This window comes from Coregonus lavaretus (genome assembly GCF_964263955.1).
Source record: "Coregonus lavaretus genome assembly, chromosome: 2".
Lineage (NCBI taxonomy): Eukaryota > Metazoa > Chordata > Actinopteri > Salmoniformes > Salmonidae > Coregonus > Coregonus lavaretus.
Window position 1 is genome coordinate 6,218,447 of NC_139989.1, and position 23,209 is coordinate 6,241,655.

The window sequence follows — 23,209 nt, forward strand, 5'->3', positions numbered from 1 at the left end:
TGCTTCACAGTAGGTATGGTGTTCTTTGGATGCAACTCAGCATTCTTTGTCCTCCAAACACGACGAGTTGAGTTTTTACCAAAAAGTTCTATTTTGGTTTCATCTGACCATATGACATTCTCCCAATCCTCTTCTGGATCATCCAAATGCACTCTAGCAAACTTCAGACGGGCCTGGACATGTACTGGCTTAAGCAGGGGGACACGTCTCGCACTGCAGGATTTGAGTCCCTGGCGGCGTAGTGTGTTACTGATGGTAGGCTTTGTTACTTTGGTCCCAGCTCTCTGCAGGTCATTCACTAGGTCCCCCCGTGTGGTTCTGGGATTTTTGCTCACCGTTCTTGTGATCATTTTGACCCCACGGGATGAGATCTTGCGTGGAGCCCCAGATCGAGGGAGATTATCAGTGGTCTTGTATGTCTTCCATTTCCTAATAATTGCTCCCACAGTTGATTTCTTCAAACCAAGCTGCTTACCTATTGCAGATTCAGTCTTCCAGCCTGGTGCAGGTCTACAATTTTGTTTCTGGTGTCCTTTGACAGCTCTTTGGTCTTGGCCATAGTGGAGTTTGGAGTGTCTGTTTGAGGTTGTGGACAGGTGCCTTTTATACTGATAACAAGTTCAAACAGGTGCCATTAATACAGGTAACGAGTGGAGGACAGAGGAGCCTCTTAAAGAAGTTACAGGTCTGTGAGAGCCAGAAATATTGCTTGTTTGTAGGTGACCAAATACTTATTTTCCACCATAATTTGCAAATAAATTAATTAAAAATCCTACAATGTGATTTTCTGGATTTTTTTTCCCTCAACTTGTCTGTCATAGTTGACGTGTACCTATGATGAAAATTACAGGCCTCTCTCATCTTTTTAAGTGGGAGAACTTGCACAATTGGTGGCTGACTAAATACTTTTTTTCCCCATCCTCCTCAGCAACACACACAGCACACAAAGCTTGATTGCTGAAATACAATTGCTACTTTTAAAGAACTGTTTGGTTTCTTGAGAATCAAGGGAAACATTAAGCCCGAAAACAAACCTTTTGACCTTTTCTTAGCTAATTATTTCCAACTTCCGTGACCTTTTCACTGTGGCGAGGCGCGAGACAGAACCACCACTGGAGAACTAAGGCATGATTTATTCTGTGACGTTAACACACATCCTCCACTCTCAGTCAATATTTTCACAAGGCTTTTTTAACAAGAGGTTTTACTATATTCTATATATGTTATGATTATGCTATTTACCTTGTATTTACTTGGTAATGGTTCAATCTGATTTATTGTGGATTAATGGAAACAGTTACTGTATCAATATGCATTATCCCGTTCCAGGTAGTTGCCAATTTTATGGAGGTATTTTGAATAAGTAACAGAAAATAGCATTTGATCACACTGTTCTTTCTGTGATTGCCAGATAAATACCAGTTCTAATTGGATTGTATAGCAAAGCAGTGCCTAAAAATGTCTCTCAATACTGTCTTGCACTGTGAAGAATTGGGTGGGAGAACCTTCAGTCTGCTCACAATTCTCTATCCTTTCTTTTTCCCCTTTTGTGTTATTGCTCTCTGGTAGATTCGGAAACAGCAGAAAGACCATGCAGAGCTGATAGAGGAGTACCGTGTCAAGCAGCAGCAGCAACAACAACAGCCAAGTCTCCAGGCTCCTATGATGCCAGGGATGCCACCCATGACAGGGATGCTAGCTCAAGCAGCCCCTATGATGCTCAGGGGACCCCCTTTGGGCCAGCCCATGATGGGGCCCATGATGACAATGCAGACCCACCCCGGCCAGCCTAACCTTGCCTGCATGCCCAACATGCCGGGCTGGCACCCCGGGGGAGCCCCAGGACCGATGGGAGACCCGGGTCCAAAAATTCCAGCTCAGATGCCCCCTGCCAGCCCTGCCCAGCTGCCCCAGCCCCAGTTACCACCCCAGGTCCAACTACCACCCCAGCCTCAGCCACCACCCTCAATGGTGCCTGGAGTAAAAGCCACACCTGCAGGCAAAGGAGCAGGAGCCCAGGGAGCCAGCGGAGGTAACGGTGGTGGTGGCGGCAATAGCCTCGCTGTGAAATTTGATGACAACAACCCATTCAGCGAGGGCTTCCAGGAGCGCGAAAGGCGGGACCGCCTAAGGGAGCAGCAGGAGAGACAGCGGGTTCAGCTGATGCAGGAAGTGGACAGGCACCGGGCCATGCAGCAGCGGCTGGAGATGGAGCAGCAAGGCCTGGGTCCTGGTCCCGCTGGGCTCCCACTCGGCTCCGGAGCTACTAACCCCGGTGGGGATAGCCTGGCCCACATGCCATTCTACAATACTGATCTGCCCCAAGACTTCATGCAGCCCTCTAGGCCTCAACAACAACAAGCACCACTACATCAGGGGCAGCTAGGTCCCATGTACCCCCAACAGGGCAACGGGGCCTTCATGCCAGGGGGCGAGCGCAGGCCTATGCCCGGGACTGGGGCTTTTGGTGGTCCCGAGATGGGTCCCAATTTCCGTCCCAAAAACCCCATGCTGCAGGGGCTCAACTTCCCCTCGGGACAGCCCCGTCCTGCCGGATTCAGAGGCCTTGGGATGAAGCCCCAGGGTGGGGGCGGAGGCGAGGGACAGGGACCACTGTTCGGAATGAACTCATCCACCCCCCTGCCTCCCAACTACCCCGGCTCAGGCCAATCCTTGATCCAGCTCTACTCCAACATCATCCCAGAGGAGAAGGTGAAGAAGAAGAGGAACAGGAAGAAGAAGAGAGACTCTGTCGACGACGCAGACTCGGTCAAGACACCATCCACTCCCCACTCGGACCTCTGCTCCCCGCTGACGCCCTCCCGCGTGTCTGACACCTCATCCACCCGGAGCCTCAGCATTCCCGGAGAGCAGGATCTGTCCGATCTTTTCCTCCCAGTGGGGTCCTCGGGTTTGGCCCCTTCTTCGGAACTGGAGAGGCAGCTCTCAGGCAGCAGCTTAGCCCAGGGTGGCTGCTCCAGCATGGGCTCAGAGAATGACCGGGCCTCCCTGTTTGACGAAACCCTCCAAATCAAGCTGGAGAGGATAGAGACTGAGTGCAGAGGGGCCGCGGCGGCCAACGAGGGGTCTGGCTTGGGGCACGTTCCCCGAGCCGTCGGGACAGTAAAGGTGGAGGAGGGAAGCGAGGGGGGGCTCTCTTCGCCCCTCCACGGCGCAAAAGGTGGCGACACAGGGAACAAGCTGCTTATGCACCTGTTGAAGAACAAGAGCACGCCCAATGCCAACCAGACCCCTCCCACACAGCAGATGTCCTGTGACAAACTGCGCTCAGAGCAGGAGGCATCATCAGACCGCAAAGCCACCGCCAGGCCGGCATCCACCGCCAACAACATGGTGAGAAGGGAAAGACCACAGACACTATAGTATAGCATAGGTTACTGCATGTTCTATCTGAAATCGAAATATTTGGGTACAAAATTGGCTAAGCAATTGCTATACAGTACTACATTCCTAATGAAAACCGTTTGTGTGTATAATAGTAGCTCACCAACCTTGTCTCGTTGTAATTTCCCAGACTCCCCGACGCAGTCTGCTGACAGGAAGCATAGAGCTAGAACCCTCGGTGCTGGAGCAGGGCAAGAGGAAGCAGCAACGCAACAAACGGACGCCCAAAAACGGGGCGGAGAAACCACCATCGTGCTACAAGAGGAGGAAGAAGGAGGAAGAGGAGAGGCAGATTGGTTATTCCAGTACTGACGCTCTGATGACCCAGCTCAAACAGGTACAGGTCATAGTAGTCAGCCACCAAACAGTGTTGAATGTGCTGATTAGCTATTGTGTGTTGATTGGCTGATTGGTCTGGTCATGTTGCCAGGCACAAAACATAAAACGAGAGTTTTATTTAGTACATATTTCCATATTTTGATCATGTTTTATACATTTGATTGATGGTGTTAAATGTTGCACGTGTGTGGTGCCGCTATGTGCAAATTAGCACTCAGGCTGCTGATTTTGTAGATTAAAGTGTATCTATCTTTCTCTGCAGTTGCTTAGGTACAAATGTGGGTGTTATTTTGCTGTTAGCACACCTCATAAATCACTGTCATCTTAATATGTAATTACTTTAATTTAGGTGGAATTGAATGGTCAGTGGATTTTTAAAGAATCACTCGACATTTGTGAAAGGCATAAACCGAAGATTAAATGGAAAAAAAATGCATTATTCTTAGTTGACTAATAATAAAATAAATACATTGTATGTCATTCAAATTATGAGGAGAAATACCATGGGTTATCCAGTGGTGAACCTTTCACAGGGGCACAGTAAAATGTTTCCCCAAAAATTCCCAAGCTGCATTTTGTCTAGACCGCCTACGTCTCAACTACACTTTAGATAACCATCTAGGTTAAAATGACTTCAGTTATTACACCCCCCAAAAAAGGTAATTAGTAATAACCGTCAAAAGTTGAAATTCAATTTCTAGAACTAATTTTGATCCTGTTCAGTGCTTACCTCGAAATTTAAGCAGTGAAAAAGCCTTTAAAATACAGTACCACGTACAGCGTTCCATCTGCTCTCACTAACCTTTCTTCCTCTCTTCTCTTCCTCCACGTCCACCACCACAGCAGCTTTCCCTGCTGCCCCTGGTAGAGCCCCTGATGGGGGTCAACTTTGCTCACTTCCCCCCCTTCGGCAGCGGGCAGCTGAACGGGGAGAACAGGCTGTCAGGCTCCTTTGGCAGCGCTTCGCTGGGTGGCGTGTCAGACTACTACTCCCAGCTCATCTACAAGGTGAGATCACTAATGTATGCACATCCATCCCTTTTACAGGTGGAGAGTACAAAAAAGTACATAATAGGGAAAGGAAAATATTTCCTAGAAAATAATGGATAGCCGCACACTGTTGAATGCGTCTGTATACTCTAACACATTTCCCTAGTTGGATCCAGTTACGACGTTGTGTGCTTTGCCATTTTGTAGCAGAACAACTTGAGCAACCCACCCACCCCTCCAGCATCACTCCCTCCCACGCCGCCCCCCATAGCGAGGCAGAAGATGGTCAACGGGTTCGCAACGGCCGAGGAGCTCACCAGGAAAGCTGCAGTCTCAGGTGGCCATGATGGTAAAGTGGGACTCAAAATTGTCTAAATCCTGCTGTGCCTCACTTCTTTGGAGAAGTAATGCTGTAGTAATATTGTAGCTAATATTAAAGAGTGATCTAAAAATGTATTAGATATACAGTGCCTTCGGAAAGTATTCAGACCCATTGACCTTTTCCACATTTTGTTACGTTACAGCCTTATTCTAAAATGGATTATAAAAATAATAATCCTCAGCAATCTACACACAATACCCCGTAACGACAAAGCGAAAACAGGTTTTTTGAATTTTTTGCAAATGTATTAAAAATAAAAAACAGAAATACCTTATTTATATAAGTATTCAGGCCCTTTGCTATGAGACTCGAAATTGAGCTCAGGTGCATCCTGTTTCCATTGATCATCCTTGATGTTTCTACAACTTGATTAGAGTCCACCTGTGGTAAATTCAATTGTTTGGACATGATTTGGAAAGGCACACACATGTCTATATAAGGTCCCACAGTTGACAGTGCATATCAGAGCAAAAACCAAGCCATGAGGTCGAAGAATTGTCCGTAGAGCTCCGAGACAGGATTGTGTCGAGGCACAGATCTGGGGAAGGGTACCAAAAAATGTCTGCAGCATTGAAGGTCCCCAAGAACACAGTGGCCTCCATTATTCTTAAATGGAATAAGTTTGGAACCACCAAGACTCTTCCTAGAGCTGGCCGCCCGGCCAAACTGAGCAATCGGGGGAGTAGGGCCTTTGTCAGTGAGGTGACCAAGAACCCGATGGTCACTCAGACAGAGTTCTAGAGTTCCTCTGTGGAGATGGGAGAACCTTCCAGAAGGACAACCATCTCTGCAGCACTCCACCAATCAGGCCATTATGGTAGAGTGGCCAGACAGAAGCCACTCCTCAGTAAAAGGCACATGACAGCCCGCTTGGAGTTTGCCAAAAGGCACCTAAAGACTCTCAAACCATGAGAAACAAGATTATCTGCTCTGATGAAACCAAGATTGAACTCTTTGTGTCATGTCTGGAGGAAACCTGGCACCATCCCTACGGTAAAGCATGGTGGTGGCAGCATCATGCTGTGGGGATGTTTTTCAGCTGCAGGGACTGGGAGACTAGTCAGGATCAAGGCAAAGATGAATGGAGCAAAGTACAGAGAGATCCTTGATGAAAACCTGCTCCAGACTGGGGCGAAGGTTCACCTTCCAACAGGACAATGACCCTAAGCACACAGCCAAGACAACGCAGGAGTGGCTTCATGACAAGTCTCTGAATGTCCTTCAGTGGCCCAGACAGAGAACGAACTTGAACCCGATCGAACATTTCTGGTAAGACCTGAAAATAGCTGTGCAGCAACGCTCCCCATCCAACCTTACAGAGCTTGAGAGGATCTGCAGAGAAGAATGGGAGAAACTCCCCAAATACAGGTGTGCCAAGCTTGTAGCGTCATACCCAAGAAGACTTGAGGCTGTAATCGCTGTCAAAGGTCCTTCAACAAAGTACTGAGTAAAGGGTCTGAAAATGTATGTAAATGTCATATTTCAGGTTTTTATTATTTATAAATTAGCCCAATTTTCTAAACACCTGTTTTTGCTTTGTCATTATGGGGTATTGTGTGTAGATTGATGAGGGAAAAAAACAATTTAATCAATTTTAGAATAAGGCTATAATGTAACAAAATGTGGAAAAAGTCAGTGTCTGAATTCTTTCCAAATGCACTGATTATATTTAATATATCAAAAATCCCTACTGGGATTGCAATGGAAAAATACACATTTCTGAGGTCTGAAAATAAAAGGAACAATAAAGGTTTTATGTCCCTTTCTCTCTATAGTGATCAAAGGTCTGGAAGCCAAGCAGCTGCCTACAGCATTCCGGACAGAGGAAGACCTGCTGGCCCATGTCATCACCCAGGGGCCCAAGACAGTGGATGTACCCGCCTCGCTCCCCACACCACCCCATAACAACCAGGAGGAACTCAGGTGAGCCCTTGGAGGACTTGCAAATCCACATTTACATTTACATTTCAATGGTAGTCAAGATAGTTCCTTCCTGGCTTCTGAGGGAGTAACTGTAATTTTGCATCTGAACGGAGAGTGGAGTATTAAAGACAGACTTATACCCTTCTGAGCCGAGCCAAGCTGTACTGTGCTGGCCTGGTTACATGAAGGAGCCCAGTGGTTGAACTAGTTTCTCTGATTCTGTGTACGTCCCAGGAACCAGGACCATTTTGTGGACAGGGACACCCCTGATAGCTTCGTCCCCTCCTCGTCCCCCGAGAGTGTGGTCAGCATGGAGATCAGCCGCTACCCCGACTTGTCAAATGTCAAGGAGGAGCCCCCCTCTCCTTGCTCCTCCCCTGTCATACCCATGCTGCCTAGCTCCAGCGGGAAAGGTAAGAATCACACATACACTCCTGACTGAACTAGAGCTACAAAAATCCAATCCAATTTTATTAATCACATGCTTCGTAAACAACAGGTGTGGACTAACAGTGAAATGCTTACTTATGGACCCTGACCAACAATGCAGAGAGTAATAAAATAGAGAAATAATAGAAAAGTAAAACACATAATAATTAAAGTAATAATAGATACATATAGAGTAACGATAACTTGGCTATATATACTGAACAAAAATAAACGCAACATGCAACAATGTCAAAGATTTTACCTGCGACAACTCTGGTTGACATTCCTGCAGTCGGCATGCCAATTGCACGCTCCCTCAAAACTTGAGACATCTGTGGCATTGTGTTATGTGACACAACTGTGGCCTTTTATTGTCCCCAGCACAAGGTGCTCCTGTGTAATGATCATGCTTTTTAATCAGCTTCTTGATATGCCACACCTGTCAGGTGGATGGATTATCTTGGCAAAGGAGAAATGCTCACTAACAGGGATGTAAACAAATGTGTGCACAGAATTGGAGAGAAGTAAGCTTTTTGTGCGTATGGAACATTTCTGGGATATTTTATTTCAGCTCATGAAACATGGGACCAACACTTTACATGTTGCGTTTTATATTTTTTGCTCAATATACAAGGGGTACAAGTACCGAGTCAATGTGCAGGGGTACGAGGTATTGAATGGTCCGTGGATACTAGGAATAAAGTGACAGATAGTAAACAGTAGCAGCAGCAGCAGCAGCAGCAGCGCATGTGATGAGTCAATGCAGATAGTCCGGGTGGCCATTTGGTTAACTATTTAACTATTTATCAGTCTTATGGCTTGGTGGCAGAAGTTGTTCAGGGTCCTGTTGGTTCCAGACTTGTTGCATCGGTACCACTTGCGTGCGGTAGCAGAGAGAAAAAATCTATGACTTGGGTATCTGACTATTTTTAGGGCCTTCCTCTGACACCGCCTGGTATAGAGGTCCTAGATGGCAGGGAGCTCGGCCCCAGTGATGTACTGGGCCGTACGCAGTACCCTCTGTAGCGCCTTGCGGTCAGATGCCAAGCAGTTGTCATACCAGGCGGTGATGCAGCCGGTCAAGATGCTCTCAGTGGTGCAGCTGTAGAACTTTTTGAGGATCTGAGAGGCCATCGCAAATTTTTTCAGCCTCCTGAGGTGGAAGAGGTGTTGTCATGCCCTCTTCACGACTGTGTTGGTGTGTTTGGACCATGATAAATCCTTAGTGATGTGGACACCAGGAACTTGAAGCTCTCAACCTGCTCCACTAGAGCCCCGTCGATGTGAATGGGGGCGTGTTCGGCCCTCCGTTTCTTGTAGTACACGATCAGCTCCTTTGTCTTGCTGACGTTGAGGGAGAGGTTGTTGTCCTGGCACCATACTGCCTGGTCTCTGACATCCTCCCTATAGGCTGTCTCATCGCCGTCGGTGATCAGGCCTACCACCGTTGTGTCGTCGGCAAACTTAATGATGGTGTTGGAGTCGTGCGCAGCCACGCGGTAGTGGGTGAACAGGGAATACAGGAGGGGACTAAGCATGCACCCCTGAGGGCCCCCTGTGTTATTTTATAGTTATGTTGAGTCATAAGAAGTTTTGCTTGTTAGTAATACTAATCATTAAGTAGCCATTGTATGGGTAAATATCTTTAATAATAATTCTCAGGCCAGGGTTGTACAAGCATAATTTGTGTTAGTTCCTCTAATATTAGATTGTATGGTTGTTCCCCTCAGGGACTGAGATTAACCAAGAGGTCAAGACTGAACCCTCAAGCTCCTTCTTTGGGTTCGGACAGGCTCCCTCCTGCTCCACAGCTGGCCTGGTATCCATAGCTATCACCTTGAATCCGGTCGCAGCGGAGGTGAGTGGTTAAACGCAACTGTAAACAACACATTTTGACTATTATAGTTGATTTGATCTTAGACACATTTTCAGCTAGAGACTAAATGGCAGTAGACATACTGAAAACATACATTTAAATAAACTACTGGGTAACCAAGCCAGACCATATGCAACACATACAAGATAGACAAAATGGGTTGTCTCGCATAGGGCTGTTGTTGTATTGACCACCACTGGCTATGAACTTATTTGACCTCCCTGACCCTTCCGAACCTGCAGAACATCCCTGGCATGGTGGCTGCGGTGGCCGACCTGCTGTGTGTGAACATCCCCGTTAGCTACGAGGTGAGCCGCGGCCCCGAGCGTAGCTCCCTGGCCCTGCTGGCTGGAGTCCAGGTACCTCAGATCCAGGGCATGGACCCCCACCACGCGGCCATGTTCCCCCAGCACCAGCAGCCCTCCACCATGAGGTTCCTGAGACCCCCCGGACCGCCCAACCATCAGCCACCTACCAGCGCTGGTCAGTACACACCAGCAATCAAACTTTAATCTACTGATAGTAACAACTGATAGTGATGGGAGAAATAGGGTTTCTGGCCCACAGAGCTAGTAAAATCATGGTGGAACCATAACTTTAAGTTAAACTATTTCGCAGCAGTCTCTCTTACTCCATTTTAAAGGAAAGATTCAACCTTTCCATTGCGTGAGGATTGGTTGATTTCTAGTTTAAGTATACGTTTTAAGTATAAGCAATTTCAACACTCTTTTTCAGTTTGTACTAGCTATTTTTGTAAATCACTTTTCGCTTAGTAAATTACAGGAAAAGAAGCACTATCATTAACTGATTTTCCTGTTACTTTCCATAAAAACAATTGTCTGTTTAGAAAAGATTTTGAACAAAGAGCTAGGCATGGAAATACCAGTCTGTGTATGAGCCAGAGCCCTCTGATACTCTGAGGATAGTCCTATCTAGCCTTTATTGATCATGTCTGAGATTTGAAGTAAATGAAATTCTCTAATGATTGGGGAGGATGAACCTGTTAGCTCTCCTGTTAGGTCTTCGGTTCCAGACTTTCAAAGTATAATATGTCAGAGGTCGTCTAATTTTGATTTTGAAGAAGCCCTTTGAAATGACCCCAAAGCAATCGTAGTAGCACTCTGTTTCATTACCGGTCTTTCACCCAGGTGTTTTTATTGACTAATGGATGTTGAAATGGCATGTTTTGTAGGTTGATACATTTCAGTTGTTTGTGTTTTAGGTACGGCTGCCAGGGGAGACGGGCCTAAACCCCTGTGGTGCTGCCACTGCAAGGTGCTGGTTCTGGGAAATGGAGTCCGCATGTCCACCAAAGACCTACCCTGCAGCAAACGGGTAAGCCCCAGATCAGTTGTTGCTCGACTGAAGCAAGGATTGTTAGTTAATTTGAACACGTTTAATCATTTGAATTGTATAAGCCTGAAAGTAATTCCTATTGTATCTACAGTGAACAGTATCAGTTTGGTTGCTGAGGAATGAGATTTATCTGAGCCAAAATGTCCAACAAAAGGAATGAAATAAAGAAAAGCTAAGGCCTGCTTTTATGAACTTATCAACCCCTCCTCTTTGCCTTTGGGATTGACAGTATTTTTTTTGCGTTATAAAAATGTGTCACCATTTGCTCTTAGTTCCTCCAGGCTCCCTTATGTACCATCCATATAAAGAGCTCAAGAGCTTGAGGTCAAAGTATACTTTGAGGACTTCAAAGTATGCGACCTGCCTCAAGTCCTCCCTTAGGGGGGCATGTAGAAAACGGTTGCCTTATTATGCTAATCCCCGCTCCCTTTGGGGAAGTAACGATCCGCCCCAGAACAATTACCAGGTTGCCCGCCTGACCCCAGAGGGACCACTGCCACGACACACTTACTTATTTACCACGGGATGAGTCGAGATGGCTCGAGTTGAGCAAGCGGGTGGAGTATGTAAATGCAAGGATGTTTAAATCAGGAGTTACCTTTGATGTCTTTCTCCTCCTCCCGCCAGCTCACACACGCACACACACAATATGCAAATGTCCCGACTCTTTATGGCGTCAACACAAGGTCTGTGGCACAGCAGGCTCTTTGATCCATAGATTCCCATGTGTAGTAATCTTGAGGATCACTTTCAGGAGTGCATATAGGGTAGTAGTTGTTTCTGGACAGTGCCTGACTGCGTGTCTCATGCATGTTCCGGCAGAGTGGCCTTGTCTGTGACCTGGTCATGTTCATTAAGGCAAAACGTTTTGCAACGGAAAACAAAAATTAGCGTGTCTAATTGCACAGGTTGTTAGTACCTGCATGTTTCACTGTTTCAGAGCCGTTTCGTACTTTTTGTACATGATGTTGACTTGTCTCTGCTTTCCACAGGAGAGACCGGACCGGGCGGGGGGCAGCATGGTCTTCTGCAGCCATAACTGTTTCGTCCTCCACGCCACTGCCACACAGTCCAAAGCCACGGACAGTAAGGTGTGTATCTCTAACTGTACTTAACTCTAGTTCTCTTTTGCTCTCTTAGCTTTTTGAGAGAACCTCACTGATACCAGTATGGTATGTAGACAATTTGTACAGTCGTGAAAATCCTGGAAAAGTCCTGGAATGTTTTTAATGGTGTTTTCCAGGTCTGGAAAAGTTTTGGAAAAGTCATGTAAATGAATTTCATAGTTTCTGTTAATGTAATGTATTTAGGCACAGTTTTTAAATATTTCATCAATGGAATAAAAATCGACATATCAGCCAGGATCGGAATGACACTTTAGTGCATCTGTGTTTGCACGCATCACCTGCACCTCCCGAGTGGCGCAGTGGTCTAAGGCCACTAGAGATCCTGGTTCGAATCCAGGCTCTGTCGTAGCCGGCCGCGACCGGAAGACCCATGGGGCGGCGCACAATTGGCCCAGCGTCGTCCAGGGTAGGGGAGGGAATGGCTGGCAGTTGGTAGAGCATGGCGTTTGCAACGCCAGGGTTGTGGGTTCGATTCCCATGGGGGGCCAGTATGAAAAAATAAAAATGATGTATGCACTCACTAACTGTAAGTCGCTCTGGATAAGAGCGTCTGCTAAATGACGTAAATGTAAGACGAGTGGGCCGTTGCTCAAGGAGAGAGAGACAGTCGGGCATTGCATTAGCAGGTAGGCCTAGCCTATAAAATATGATAGAGACAGACTAAAACTAAGGTCGATGTCCGCGCCCCCGCAAAAATCTTATTAGCATAATACAAAAATTAAAGTTTCCTGATCTTTCTTATATCTCAGATATAGGACAGACAGTTCAGAACAAACTTCCTTTAGATTTTTGGGGGGGACTATCTGTTGTTCCATGTAAAGGAATCTGTTGTTCCATGTAAAGGAATCGGTTGTTCCATGTAAAGGAATCTGTTGTTCCATGTAAGGGAATCTGCTGTTCCATGTAAGGGAATCTGCTGTTCCATGCAGTGAATCTGCTGTTCCATGCAGTGAATCTGTTGTTAAATGCTTTTGAATGGGCTAATAGCAGTAATGCCAAAAATAATTTTATCAAATAATTCTTTCCTATTTTTTTGTACTTCAAGGGGTCTTAAAATTCAAAATCAAATAGCAAAATGATCCTTGGTATGACCTTAAAACAATTCCATATAGCTTAGCCCCCCGGCTTAGAAAAAGCTTAGACTCTTATGGGTTAACTGTTTAGCTATTATTAGCATGTAATGTTTTCGTCATGTCCCAAAAAACTTTCCACCGACACTTGCAAATAAGGCCATAAAAACTTTCTTTACTTTTTTGAATGATTCATATGTTTAATTTAACTATTATTTTTGAAAAAATGAATGATTCACTTCGCCATTATTTGGGATTCGTTCAATTGCGGTGAATCTAATAATCTGAATCGAAATCATTTGTGAATTGTGAACAGTAATTTTAGGAAAAAATAGTAGATGTAGCCTTTCTTTTGGATTATGTGGCTTCAAAACTTGTTTATTAGATACTTCTAGTTGATTTGGATGTATGGGACATTGCAACTCAATATATGCTAGTCAGCCTGCAAAGTAAACACTTCTAAGGTAGCTAAGATAAATATGACTAAACTAGAAAAAAGTACATTTCCTGAAGAAAATGTGTGGGCTTGCTTCAGCTGAATAAAAATATTTGCAGCCTACTATAGCCATTTGATCTTTGATATATTGAATGAGCGAATTATTTCAAAAGGCATCAAACGTGTTCGGTTGTAATGTTATACATCAAGGGTGGTCAACCATTCTCCAGGAGAGCTAATGGCTTTTATTCCCCTCTAACAAACCACATTTTAGAAATTAGCTGCTCAACCGGACCTTGATAAACGGGCTCTGAGGTGTTTGAGCAGGGCTTTATCAAAAGCCTGCACACTTAGTAGCTCTCCAGACTGAGGGTTGACCACACATGTTTTATACAGTTGCCTAACAGGTATTCTACTGTGGGGGGTTAAGTACCTTGCTCAACGACAGGAGATGGTACATGGGATCAGAGAGCAGCCTCCCAGTGTCTATACCACATCACTTTTTCATACGTACAGTCGTGGTCAAAAGTGTTGGAATGACACAAGTATTGGTCTTCACAAAGTTTGATGCTTCAGTGTTTTTAGATATTTTTGCCAGATGTTACTATGGTATACTGAAGTATAATTACAAGCATTCCATAAGTGTCAAAGGCTTTTATTGACAATTACATTAAGTTTATGCAAAGAGTCAATATTTGCAGTGTTGACCCTTATTTTTCAAGACCTCTGCAATCCGCCCTGGCATGCTTTCAATTAACTTCTGGGCCACACCCTGACTGGGTTTTTGTTTGTCCACCCGCCTCTTGAGGATTGACCACAAGTTCTCAAATGGGATTAAGGTCTGGGGAGTTTCCTGGTCATGGACCCAAAATGTTGATGTTTTGTTCCCCGAGCCACTTAGTTATCACTTTTGCCTTATGGCAAGGTGCTCCATCATGCTGGAAAAGGCATTGTTCGCCACCAAACAGTTCTTGGATGGTTGGGAGAAGTTGCTCTCGGAGGATGTGTTGGTACCATTGTTTATTCATGGCTGTGTTCTTAGGCAAAATTGTGAGTGAGCCCACTCCCTTGGCTGAGAAGCAACCCCACACATGAATGGTCTCAGGATGCTTTACTGTTGGCATGACACAGGACTGATGGTAGCGCTCACCTTGTCTTCTCCGGACAAGATTTTTTCCGGATGCCCCAAACAATCGGAAAGGGGATTCGTCAGAGAAACTGACTTTACCCCAGTCCTCAGCAGTCCAATCCCTGTACCTTTTGCAGAATATCAGTCTGTCCCTGATGTTTTTCCTGGTGGTGCCCTGATCCCGCAGCTGAATCAACTTTAGGAGACGGTCCTGGTGCTTGCTGGACTTTCTTGGGCACCCTGAAGCCTTCTTCACAACAATTGAACCTCTCTCCTTGAAGTTCTTGATGATCCGATAAATGGTTGATTTAGGTGCAATCTTACTAGCAGCAATATCCTTGCTTGTGAAGCCCTTTTTGTGCAAAGCAATGATGACGCCATGTGTTTCCTTGCATGTAACCATGGTTAACAGAGGAAGAACAATGATTTCAAGCACCACCCTCCTTTTAAAGCTTCCAGTCTGTTATTCTCACTCAATCAGCATGACAGAGTGATCTCCAGCCTTGTCCTCGTCAACACTCTCACCTGTGTTAACGAGAGAATCACTGACATAATGTCAGCTGGTCCTTTTGTGGCAGGGCTGAAATGCAGTGGAAATGTTTTTTGGGGGATTAAGTTCATTTTCATGGCAAAGAGGGACTTTGCAATTAATTGCAATTAATCTGATCACTCTTCATAACATTCTGGAATATATGCAAATTGCCATAATCAAAACTGAGGCAGCATACTTTGTGAAAATTAATATTTGTGTCATTCTCAAAACTTTTGACCACGACTGTACATAGAGACGTCGCCAATTGTTGGTCATGGAAATGTTGTTAAGTCATGGAGAAGTCATGAAGAAGTATGTCCAAAAAAAAGTCCATCTGTCAAAATGTGTATGAAAGTTGGTATTGTTATAAAAGTTTGGACTCTGTAGATGTAGTAGAAATATTTGACTCAAAAAGTAGTCAACTTAAAAATATTTCTCAAGAGACTGGAACTTGTGAATTTAGACTTTTATTATTTGCATAACAAAGCCGAGCTTGCTCCATGGAGCAACTGCTTGCCCTGAACCGGAGCGCTCCTTTTATACAGACACAAATGCATAGTCACACTGATACAACATAGTTACTCTTCCCTATGTGAATGAATAACATCTTTCTGTATCACATGTTGGCTACTCACGAGGGCTTCTTGCGCTTCTCTAAGTGGGGCCTCTGTATCTTATTAGTGGCATGACTCAAAAAATTATGTACATACGTACGTTAAAGAACAATCACACTCTGTATTGACTATATTCACTGTCCAGGCATGCATCTGGAGTACAAAGTATCAATCATGTTCATTCTGTTTTACCTTTATCATTTCATAACACATTATAAAACATATCAATTAATACTTAAACATGGTTTAAACATGTCATCCATAACCCATTCTCAACCACATACATTTAAGCATTTATAATTTACCATCCTCCCTGGCCCTTGAGATTATGTGCATGTGGCTATGTGTGAGGTCATAAGCACAAACAAATGTTAACACTAGTTCCATTGTTACTCCAATCTCCACACAGCCATCACGAGGAGTTGTATCTCCATCACATGTCATTGACATACCCAGACCAGCTGCAGGGAGTTTATGAAAAACACATAAATGTCTCTGCTCTGTATTAACCCTTCAACTGGTTCTCAATCCATAAACATTTTAAGGCATATAGGTGTTTAATTCTACAACATATGTACTTGAAAATCATCTATATATATTCCCCCCTTTGGGACTTTCTAAGTCCCAACCAATAAAACAAAAGATAACATAAAATGAGTGTAAGCATGTGCATATACTTATTCTTAGCCTTGCCATCTGTGGTTACATTTTATAAGAATATATATTCAGACCAATGTATCTTCCTCATTGTCTGACCCATCCTGATGAGGACAAGGAGCCCAGTCAGGTATTGGTTACAAGTCTTGAAGGTTTCCCTCTAAGCTAACCTCCAATTGTTGCTGTTGAGCTTTGTAACCATTGCTCCCCTTTTTGTTTTGTTGTATTTCCAATATACGTGGTAGTATCCTAACACATCAAAATATATAAGAAATAAATGCAACTTTGTTTTAACCATAATATCTAGGACATGTTAAGAATGGTGTCAACATCTTTAGCTTACATAACCTTTTTTACCCATATCACAATTATTATAACAATCAAAATAATCAATATCTAATCCATTAATTGCAATGTCAACATCATTAGTTATTAACATATTAATAACTTATTCAAATCAATCAGTCACCTTATAATTCATAGTCATTATCAGATTAATTACCCAAAACAAATTTAGAATGACAATTCTTAGTTATTCACTTTGGTTCCATCATTCAAAGTTAAATCTCTCACCTTGGCACATATTGACACTGGCAGAATGTATATTTATACTATCATAATTCTAGCATTAACTTCCTCATAACAAGAATTACAGCAGATCATTATCTTAATACATTCCTAGTCTAAATTACTATACATTTAGCAGTGTATAATACCTCCTTAATCAACATACTACCTTAACTAACACTCCCTTACTCTACCGGCACTCAATCTTCTGGCGTCTTCATTATGTTCTTCAGATAGCTTCATAGTTCATCTTGGATTGCCCATGGCAATGTCCCAATTCCAATGTCACACCTGAGCCGCCCCACCTCCACCATCATTCTGTTTTGTCAATTTGCAAACCAGTATACCCAAACTACGAAGAACGTTGCATTGGCATAGACCTCTCTCTTCCTGCTCACTCCACATGGACTCCTGTCACATTCTTGAGAGAAAAGGCACAAAAGAGAAGGCAATTGATTGCTTTGATTTGATGCTGGATTCAGGTCTCCTGGCAGAGGTGGTGTCGGACAGGAACGTCTTCAGCGCCTTTGTTGTTCCTCTTCAGCCGGGTAGAGTTTTTTTTATTTTTTTATTGAGGTTCACACCGCTCTGGACCGAATCATTTCTACTATGCATTACAACACCATCTGTAATAACGTCTTGAATGTCTGGAATCTCTCGGTGGTCTGGAATCTCTCGGCGGTCTGGAAGGTCTTGGAAGTCTCGGTGGTCTCCTAGTCATCAGTTCTCTCACTCTGGTACAATGGTTTAGATGATACCCGATCACGCTCCCCTCTATCCGTACCGCTGATGGTGTAACCTGGACGATGATGTATGGACACCTTTAGCTGCTAACCTTCTCCCATCACTAGGGTCTCCGGATCAGCCAGAGTCCCTCTCAATCTATCGACATCGGTCTGCGATGAGTGTCCTTCTATCAGCCTACCCATAGGGAAGCTCGGAGTTACTGCTGCAAAGACACAAGCACAGACACACACAAAAGACAACAATGCTACCCAATGGCTGAGGTTGGAACACTCCTATAGTGGGAAACATGGATCTAAGCATCTGTCTCCACCACTTTTACCATCATTAAGGTAGCCAACAACACCTGGTACAGGCCCCTCCACATAGGGTCTTTCCAGTTCTTTCTTCTGTAGTCTTTTGCCATCACATAGTCTCCAGGGCACAGAAAATACTCAGATTCTCCTACTCAGTTGGGCAGAGTTATCTTCACCCATGAACAGAAAATCTTAAGAACATTGTTAGGTTAGGTGAGACACAGCATGCTACTTATGTCCTCTCATACGTCAAGAGAAGCCTTGAAATTATGAAGCACACCTGCTTCCAGCTTGTTGTAGTCCACTTATTTCATGCCTCCTATCACAAAAACAAAAAAGATTTAACCTAACCCATAACACATTATTACTACTGCTCATATCCTTAATACACCTTGCATATTTCCCCACAAAACCATTATAAAACATTAAAACCTCTGTAAGCCCAACTTCCCCCCTTGGACACATGCATCAACAATATTGCCTATTAAACCAAAAATAATAACTAAACTGAAAATGACAACCCTTGAGCATATCTTTACTTAACTATATCCCATAACACTATTCAAGGAATACCTCTCCTTCAGGACTAACTCTCTCACTTCATCCTTGTCCTGTTTGGACTAATATATATATAGGATTTTGTCCAAATTATAAACTTCTTCACAATTATCCTTATTATATCTAACCCCCTAATATAGCATGCCTCTAGAATTTATAGTGCGGGTGATCAGGTCACACTATAAAGCCAGGACAGATTTCAGAGGTCATTGAAATCATTCAATGAATTGTTTCATCCAATAATATACTACTCATTAATAACCATCAAGACATTTCATAAATGTTGTATCCCGAGTGTACAGTAAGTCCTTAGTACAGCTCTTTTCAAAATAAATCACACATATTTACTTATCACTCAGTAAATAAAACCCAACTTACATGTGTATGCCCCTTTAAGATATTTCACTTCCATCCCGTCAAAAAACCCAAAATAGAAATCAAAATCCTATACAGAATAACATTTCATACTAAGTAGTTTGTTTGTGGTTATTCGAACACCATATAGTAAAACAATAAACAAACAAAAATGGCCAGGCCTTATTTATTTTGATAGCTCCCTATGACAACCTAAAAATAAAACTACTTGATTTTACTAACTAGTTCCACCCTAGCCTACAGACTTTTTTAACATCCCAATGAGATATAAAAAAATCCCCATGTTCCTGGAAGAGAAAGTATACATGTCGTTAACATATAATCAACAATCCAAAGATAGTAATTACACACAAAACATCATACATCTATCCCCAGTCCTATCTCATCAACAATCATTGGTATCAATCTCACTCCTTTTTAGTAATTTAAACATCGCAAACTGTTGCATTTATGTTTATTTTATTTTATATAAACCTATTGTTTCATAATCCAAAACCCATAAAAAGATGTCTACTTAATCCATCAGGCCAACAGCAACAACTACCTCCCATCGTTCAACGTACTATAAACAAATTATCGTTATCTGAAGTAATAAACCATCGTCATAACTCACTGCTGTTTAAACAAACTATACAATGTCATAATAAAATTATCAATTATCAAATATTGTTCCTTATTCAACTATCGAGACATGTTCTTCATTAGTAAATCGTCTCCACAAAGCAATACTACCTAATAACATATTCTCATTCTCCTAAATAGAAATAATTACTTCTATTAAACAATCCCATTCAACATCAAGTCAACCTGTCTCATCACCCAATTAACCTTTTTTTTTAAACCCTCTACCGCTAATTTCCCTCATAACGGTACCTCAACAGATGACAAATTATTTTATATTTATAGTAAAAACCAATAAAACATCCAATTCACCAATATGCAATTTTAATTACCATGTTATCCTATCCGACATGGATTGGTAGGACAACATCTTTCCTATAATGTTATCAATGAAACCAGTAATTCACATCAATAGCATCAATGTAAAATATTTGCTTTCTGTCCCTTACTGGATTCGAACCAGGGACCCTCTGCACACATCGACAACATTCACCATCGAAGCACCGTTACCCATCGCTCCACAAAAGCCACGGCCCCCGCAAAGCATCTACTTCCAGTTCATAGAGCAAGTGACGTCACCCAACGAAAACCGCACTAGCTCTCACCGCTAACTAGCTAGCAATTTCCTGCCGATAATATTCAACCTCCTACAACATACGCGATCCTTGTACACCTAACTTAACCCATAATGTCCCTTATAACGCTCTCACGTTTCAGCAAGCCCCAATGTTTAACACCCGCAGACAAAAATGGAAATTCTTCCATTTTTACTAGCAGACCTAATAAAACACACTTTCAAACAGCGTTCTGCATTTACCTCTATCATAGGGTTTAAAAACGAACTTAACAACATTAACCATCCTAAATTGCCGTAGTAACGTCATGTTTGGTTCAGTTTATCTATTACCATATAAGACATTCACTTCTCCATGCGTCGTAAACTATATCCTATTTCTCTTGTAATCAACTAAAATCATAGCCACGCAATTAAACCATCACTCCGCCATTACAGAATGAATGAGATCTATTCAACCATCCTTTCTAAGTAAGCTACAAGTAACACCAAACACTTGCTGTAGTTTACCATCATATATTGAAATCATCCATTTATCACGATCCAATTTATTTATAAACATATTCCACCATTGTCACTCGTTTAATCTAGCAAAACCTTATTCAATGACAAAAAAATTACTACCATGTACTCTCCTCTCCATACCCGTTAACATTTTTACATGTTAGTCATTTAGCAGATGCTCTTATTCCAAGCGATGCACAATTAGTGAGCTCATACATTTTTATACTTATACTAGCCCCCCTTGGGAATCGAACACCCAACCCTGGCGTTGCAAGCACCGTGCTCTACCAACTGAGCTTCAGAGGACTACAGATGAGCGTATAGTGCCTTTTTCTGATAATGTTATAATTGTAGTCTATTGCATTACTTTAGTTTAAAATATAAGTTTGTTTATTCAACAAATCTAGAACCCACTATAAATTGGTGCTATTCACTCAGCATAATAGCCAAAGCTCCTTGCATCCCCTGGTTCACGTAACGAAAATACATTATCGTTCTAGAATTCACCAACTATTCGCATACATCACTGGTGTCACGCAAACTATAGAATAAAGTAATAACAATTAGAATGTGTCAAATAAATGTTTTCCATCCAACTATTCAAACTTGCTTCAAATATATCTTTCAGCTCGATACAGTCAAGCAAGTACGACTCTCTTTTACCCGGAAACTAGTTCATGGCATTAGTAAAGTCTATTCACATCCCAACAATAACTAATAATATATTTATATTCATATTATTAAAATACCTTACTTTCATTCCAGTCTACCTAAACAATTCAAATTATGGCCATAACTCTATCGCAATTGCCAGTCCGCTATTTAAATGTATGTAACTGTCCTTTCTGATTAGACTATAGACACTCCTCCTTCTTTCCCGTTGAATAAGTGAGTCCTTCAGTCTGAAAAGACGCAGGCTGCTAAATCGTCCAGTCTTATCCTGACTGTTCCATCAATCGAAACAACCCACAACCATAGTTGAACTATACTTAGAAAACCTAGACTCTGATCAGCGATGCAGAATCTATGCTTTATTGAAAAGACAAGTTAATCCTCCTTTATTTCAATGATAATGGTCAGTAGTTTTAGTATCTGGCACATACCACACTTTATCAGAAAATAGCTTTGAAGGACACAGATCTCACACGCTCAACGTAAACAACTTAGCAGTCAACGAGTCAAACCCCACATTCATTGATTTGGAAACAGATCTAACGACCTAACCAAATGAATTATATTTTCCCCTAATATACTAAAATTCCATGACTATATCACCTCTGCTTCTGAAATAATAGATAGTTTATTATAATGCTTAATTCCACCACATGCTCTATGTACTTTCTCCCATCCCCACGTACGTCTGTACGTGTTTGGGCGTGCAAGTCAACACCTATAATTTTATCCAATGACTTGTAATAAATTACACTCCCATAAAATTCATTATATTCTAATATATTCACATCAACCAAACCATTCATGTTACTAATACTTATTTATTGCCACAAATCAGTTAATCACAATCTAGTCTCAGCGGAACGAACAACAAATTACCCAAATCCTTTCCCTCAGTCATAGAATCCTCCCAGAATCATATATGCTGGTCACTATTCCCTGATCTTACAAAATTCTATGACAGGCATTGTTGTACGAAACTCCAAGATATCATTTACAAGAAAAGCTTATTATTCCAACGTATTAGGGGTGTAACGATCCATCTACTACATCGATGTATCGATTTATATTCCTATGATCCAACTACATCGATCTGTGCTCGGCGAGTTGGCCTTTTGGACAACATATATCAATCTAACATCGTTTTAAAATGTAATAAATCGATTGTATCGATACTAGGAAATAACCCATTGGATTTAAGCACGTCAGACTTTATATGGATGTTTTTTCTTAGCACTTTTAATGATAAAGGCTTTAAACATTACTCGATTCAGTCTGCCTATCCGTGACGTCATCGCCCCGCGCCAGCAGCAGCGCAAAGGCGCAAAGACAACAAAACATAGCATGGCGGACGACAGAGGAGAAGCCGACGAGCGAGAAATTATCAAGCCACCATTGCGGTCCTTACAAGAAACAGGAATCTAGGAAACTTCACCTGCACTGTCCAGTATCCAGGTATTTATTTCAGTCACACTGGTTGAATTTTTGGCTAAAAGGTTACTGAATCGATTTCAAGTCACTGAATCGTTTCGGATCGTATCGTTCTAAATGAACCAATATCGTCCTTGAATCGTATCGACAACCACGAATCGTGATACAAATCGAATCGTTGTTAAAACGAATCGTTACACCCCTACAACGTATATATAATTATCATACACACCTCTATATCTCATCATTCAAACTTCAGAGTGCGACTAATTTACACCATTATACCACTCTTATTCCATATTTATACAATGTTGTTCTCAAATGTGCTTAATTACTATTTGTATAACCTACAGGAATATTTTATTCTATCAAAGGGCCCAAATGTGGAATGTTAACCCTATCCTAGTTATTATTTTTACTATAGTCAATTTATCATAATACTACATCACCTCTAAAGTTTCCAAATATAATGTCAGAAACATACCCTAAAAGATTGATCAAAATACAATGCATAGACGTCATATGATCACACCGGTACACGTGACCTGTTCCTCCAACAGGATTTATTCTACCCCTCCTGGTAACGTGAATTTTCTACACTC

General features: G+C 42.5%; 1 protein-coding gene across 1 annotated transcript in view; it reads left to right on the plus strand.

The window, feature by feature from the left end:
• Nucleotides 1-23,209, plus strand: part of LOC311148977 (histone-lysine N-methyltransferase 2C-like) — a 130,276-nt gene that overhangs the window by 89,812 nt on the left and 17,255 nt on the right. Inside the window, exons 32-41 of the mRNA XM_084186032.1 lie at nt 1,570-3,354; nt 3,536-3,742; nt 4,588-4,752; nt 4,942-5,083; nt 6,892-7,039; nt 7,274-7,452; nt 9,199-9,326; nt 9,587-9,827; nt 10,567-10,679; nt 11,693-11,791. Of these exons, the coding sequence (XP_084042158.1) occupies nt 1,570-3,354; nt 3,536-3,742; nt 4,588-4,752; nt 4,942-5,083; nt 6,892-7,039; nt 7,274-7,452; nt 9,199-9,326; nt 9,587-9,827; nt 10,567-10,679; nt 11,693-11,791 (3,207 nt within the window). The remainder of the gene's footprint in view (nt 1-1,569; nt 3,355-3,535; nt 3,743-4,587; nt 4,753-4,941; nt 5,084-6,891; nt 7,040-7,273; nt 7,453-9,198; nt 9,327-9,586; nt 9,828-10,566; nt 10,680-11,692; nt 11,792-23,209) is intronic.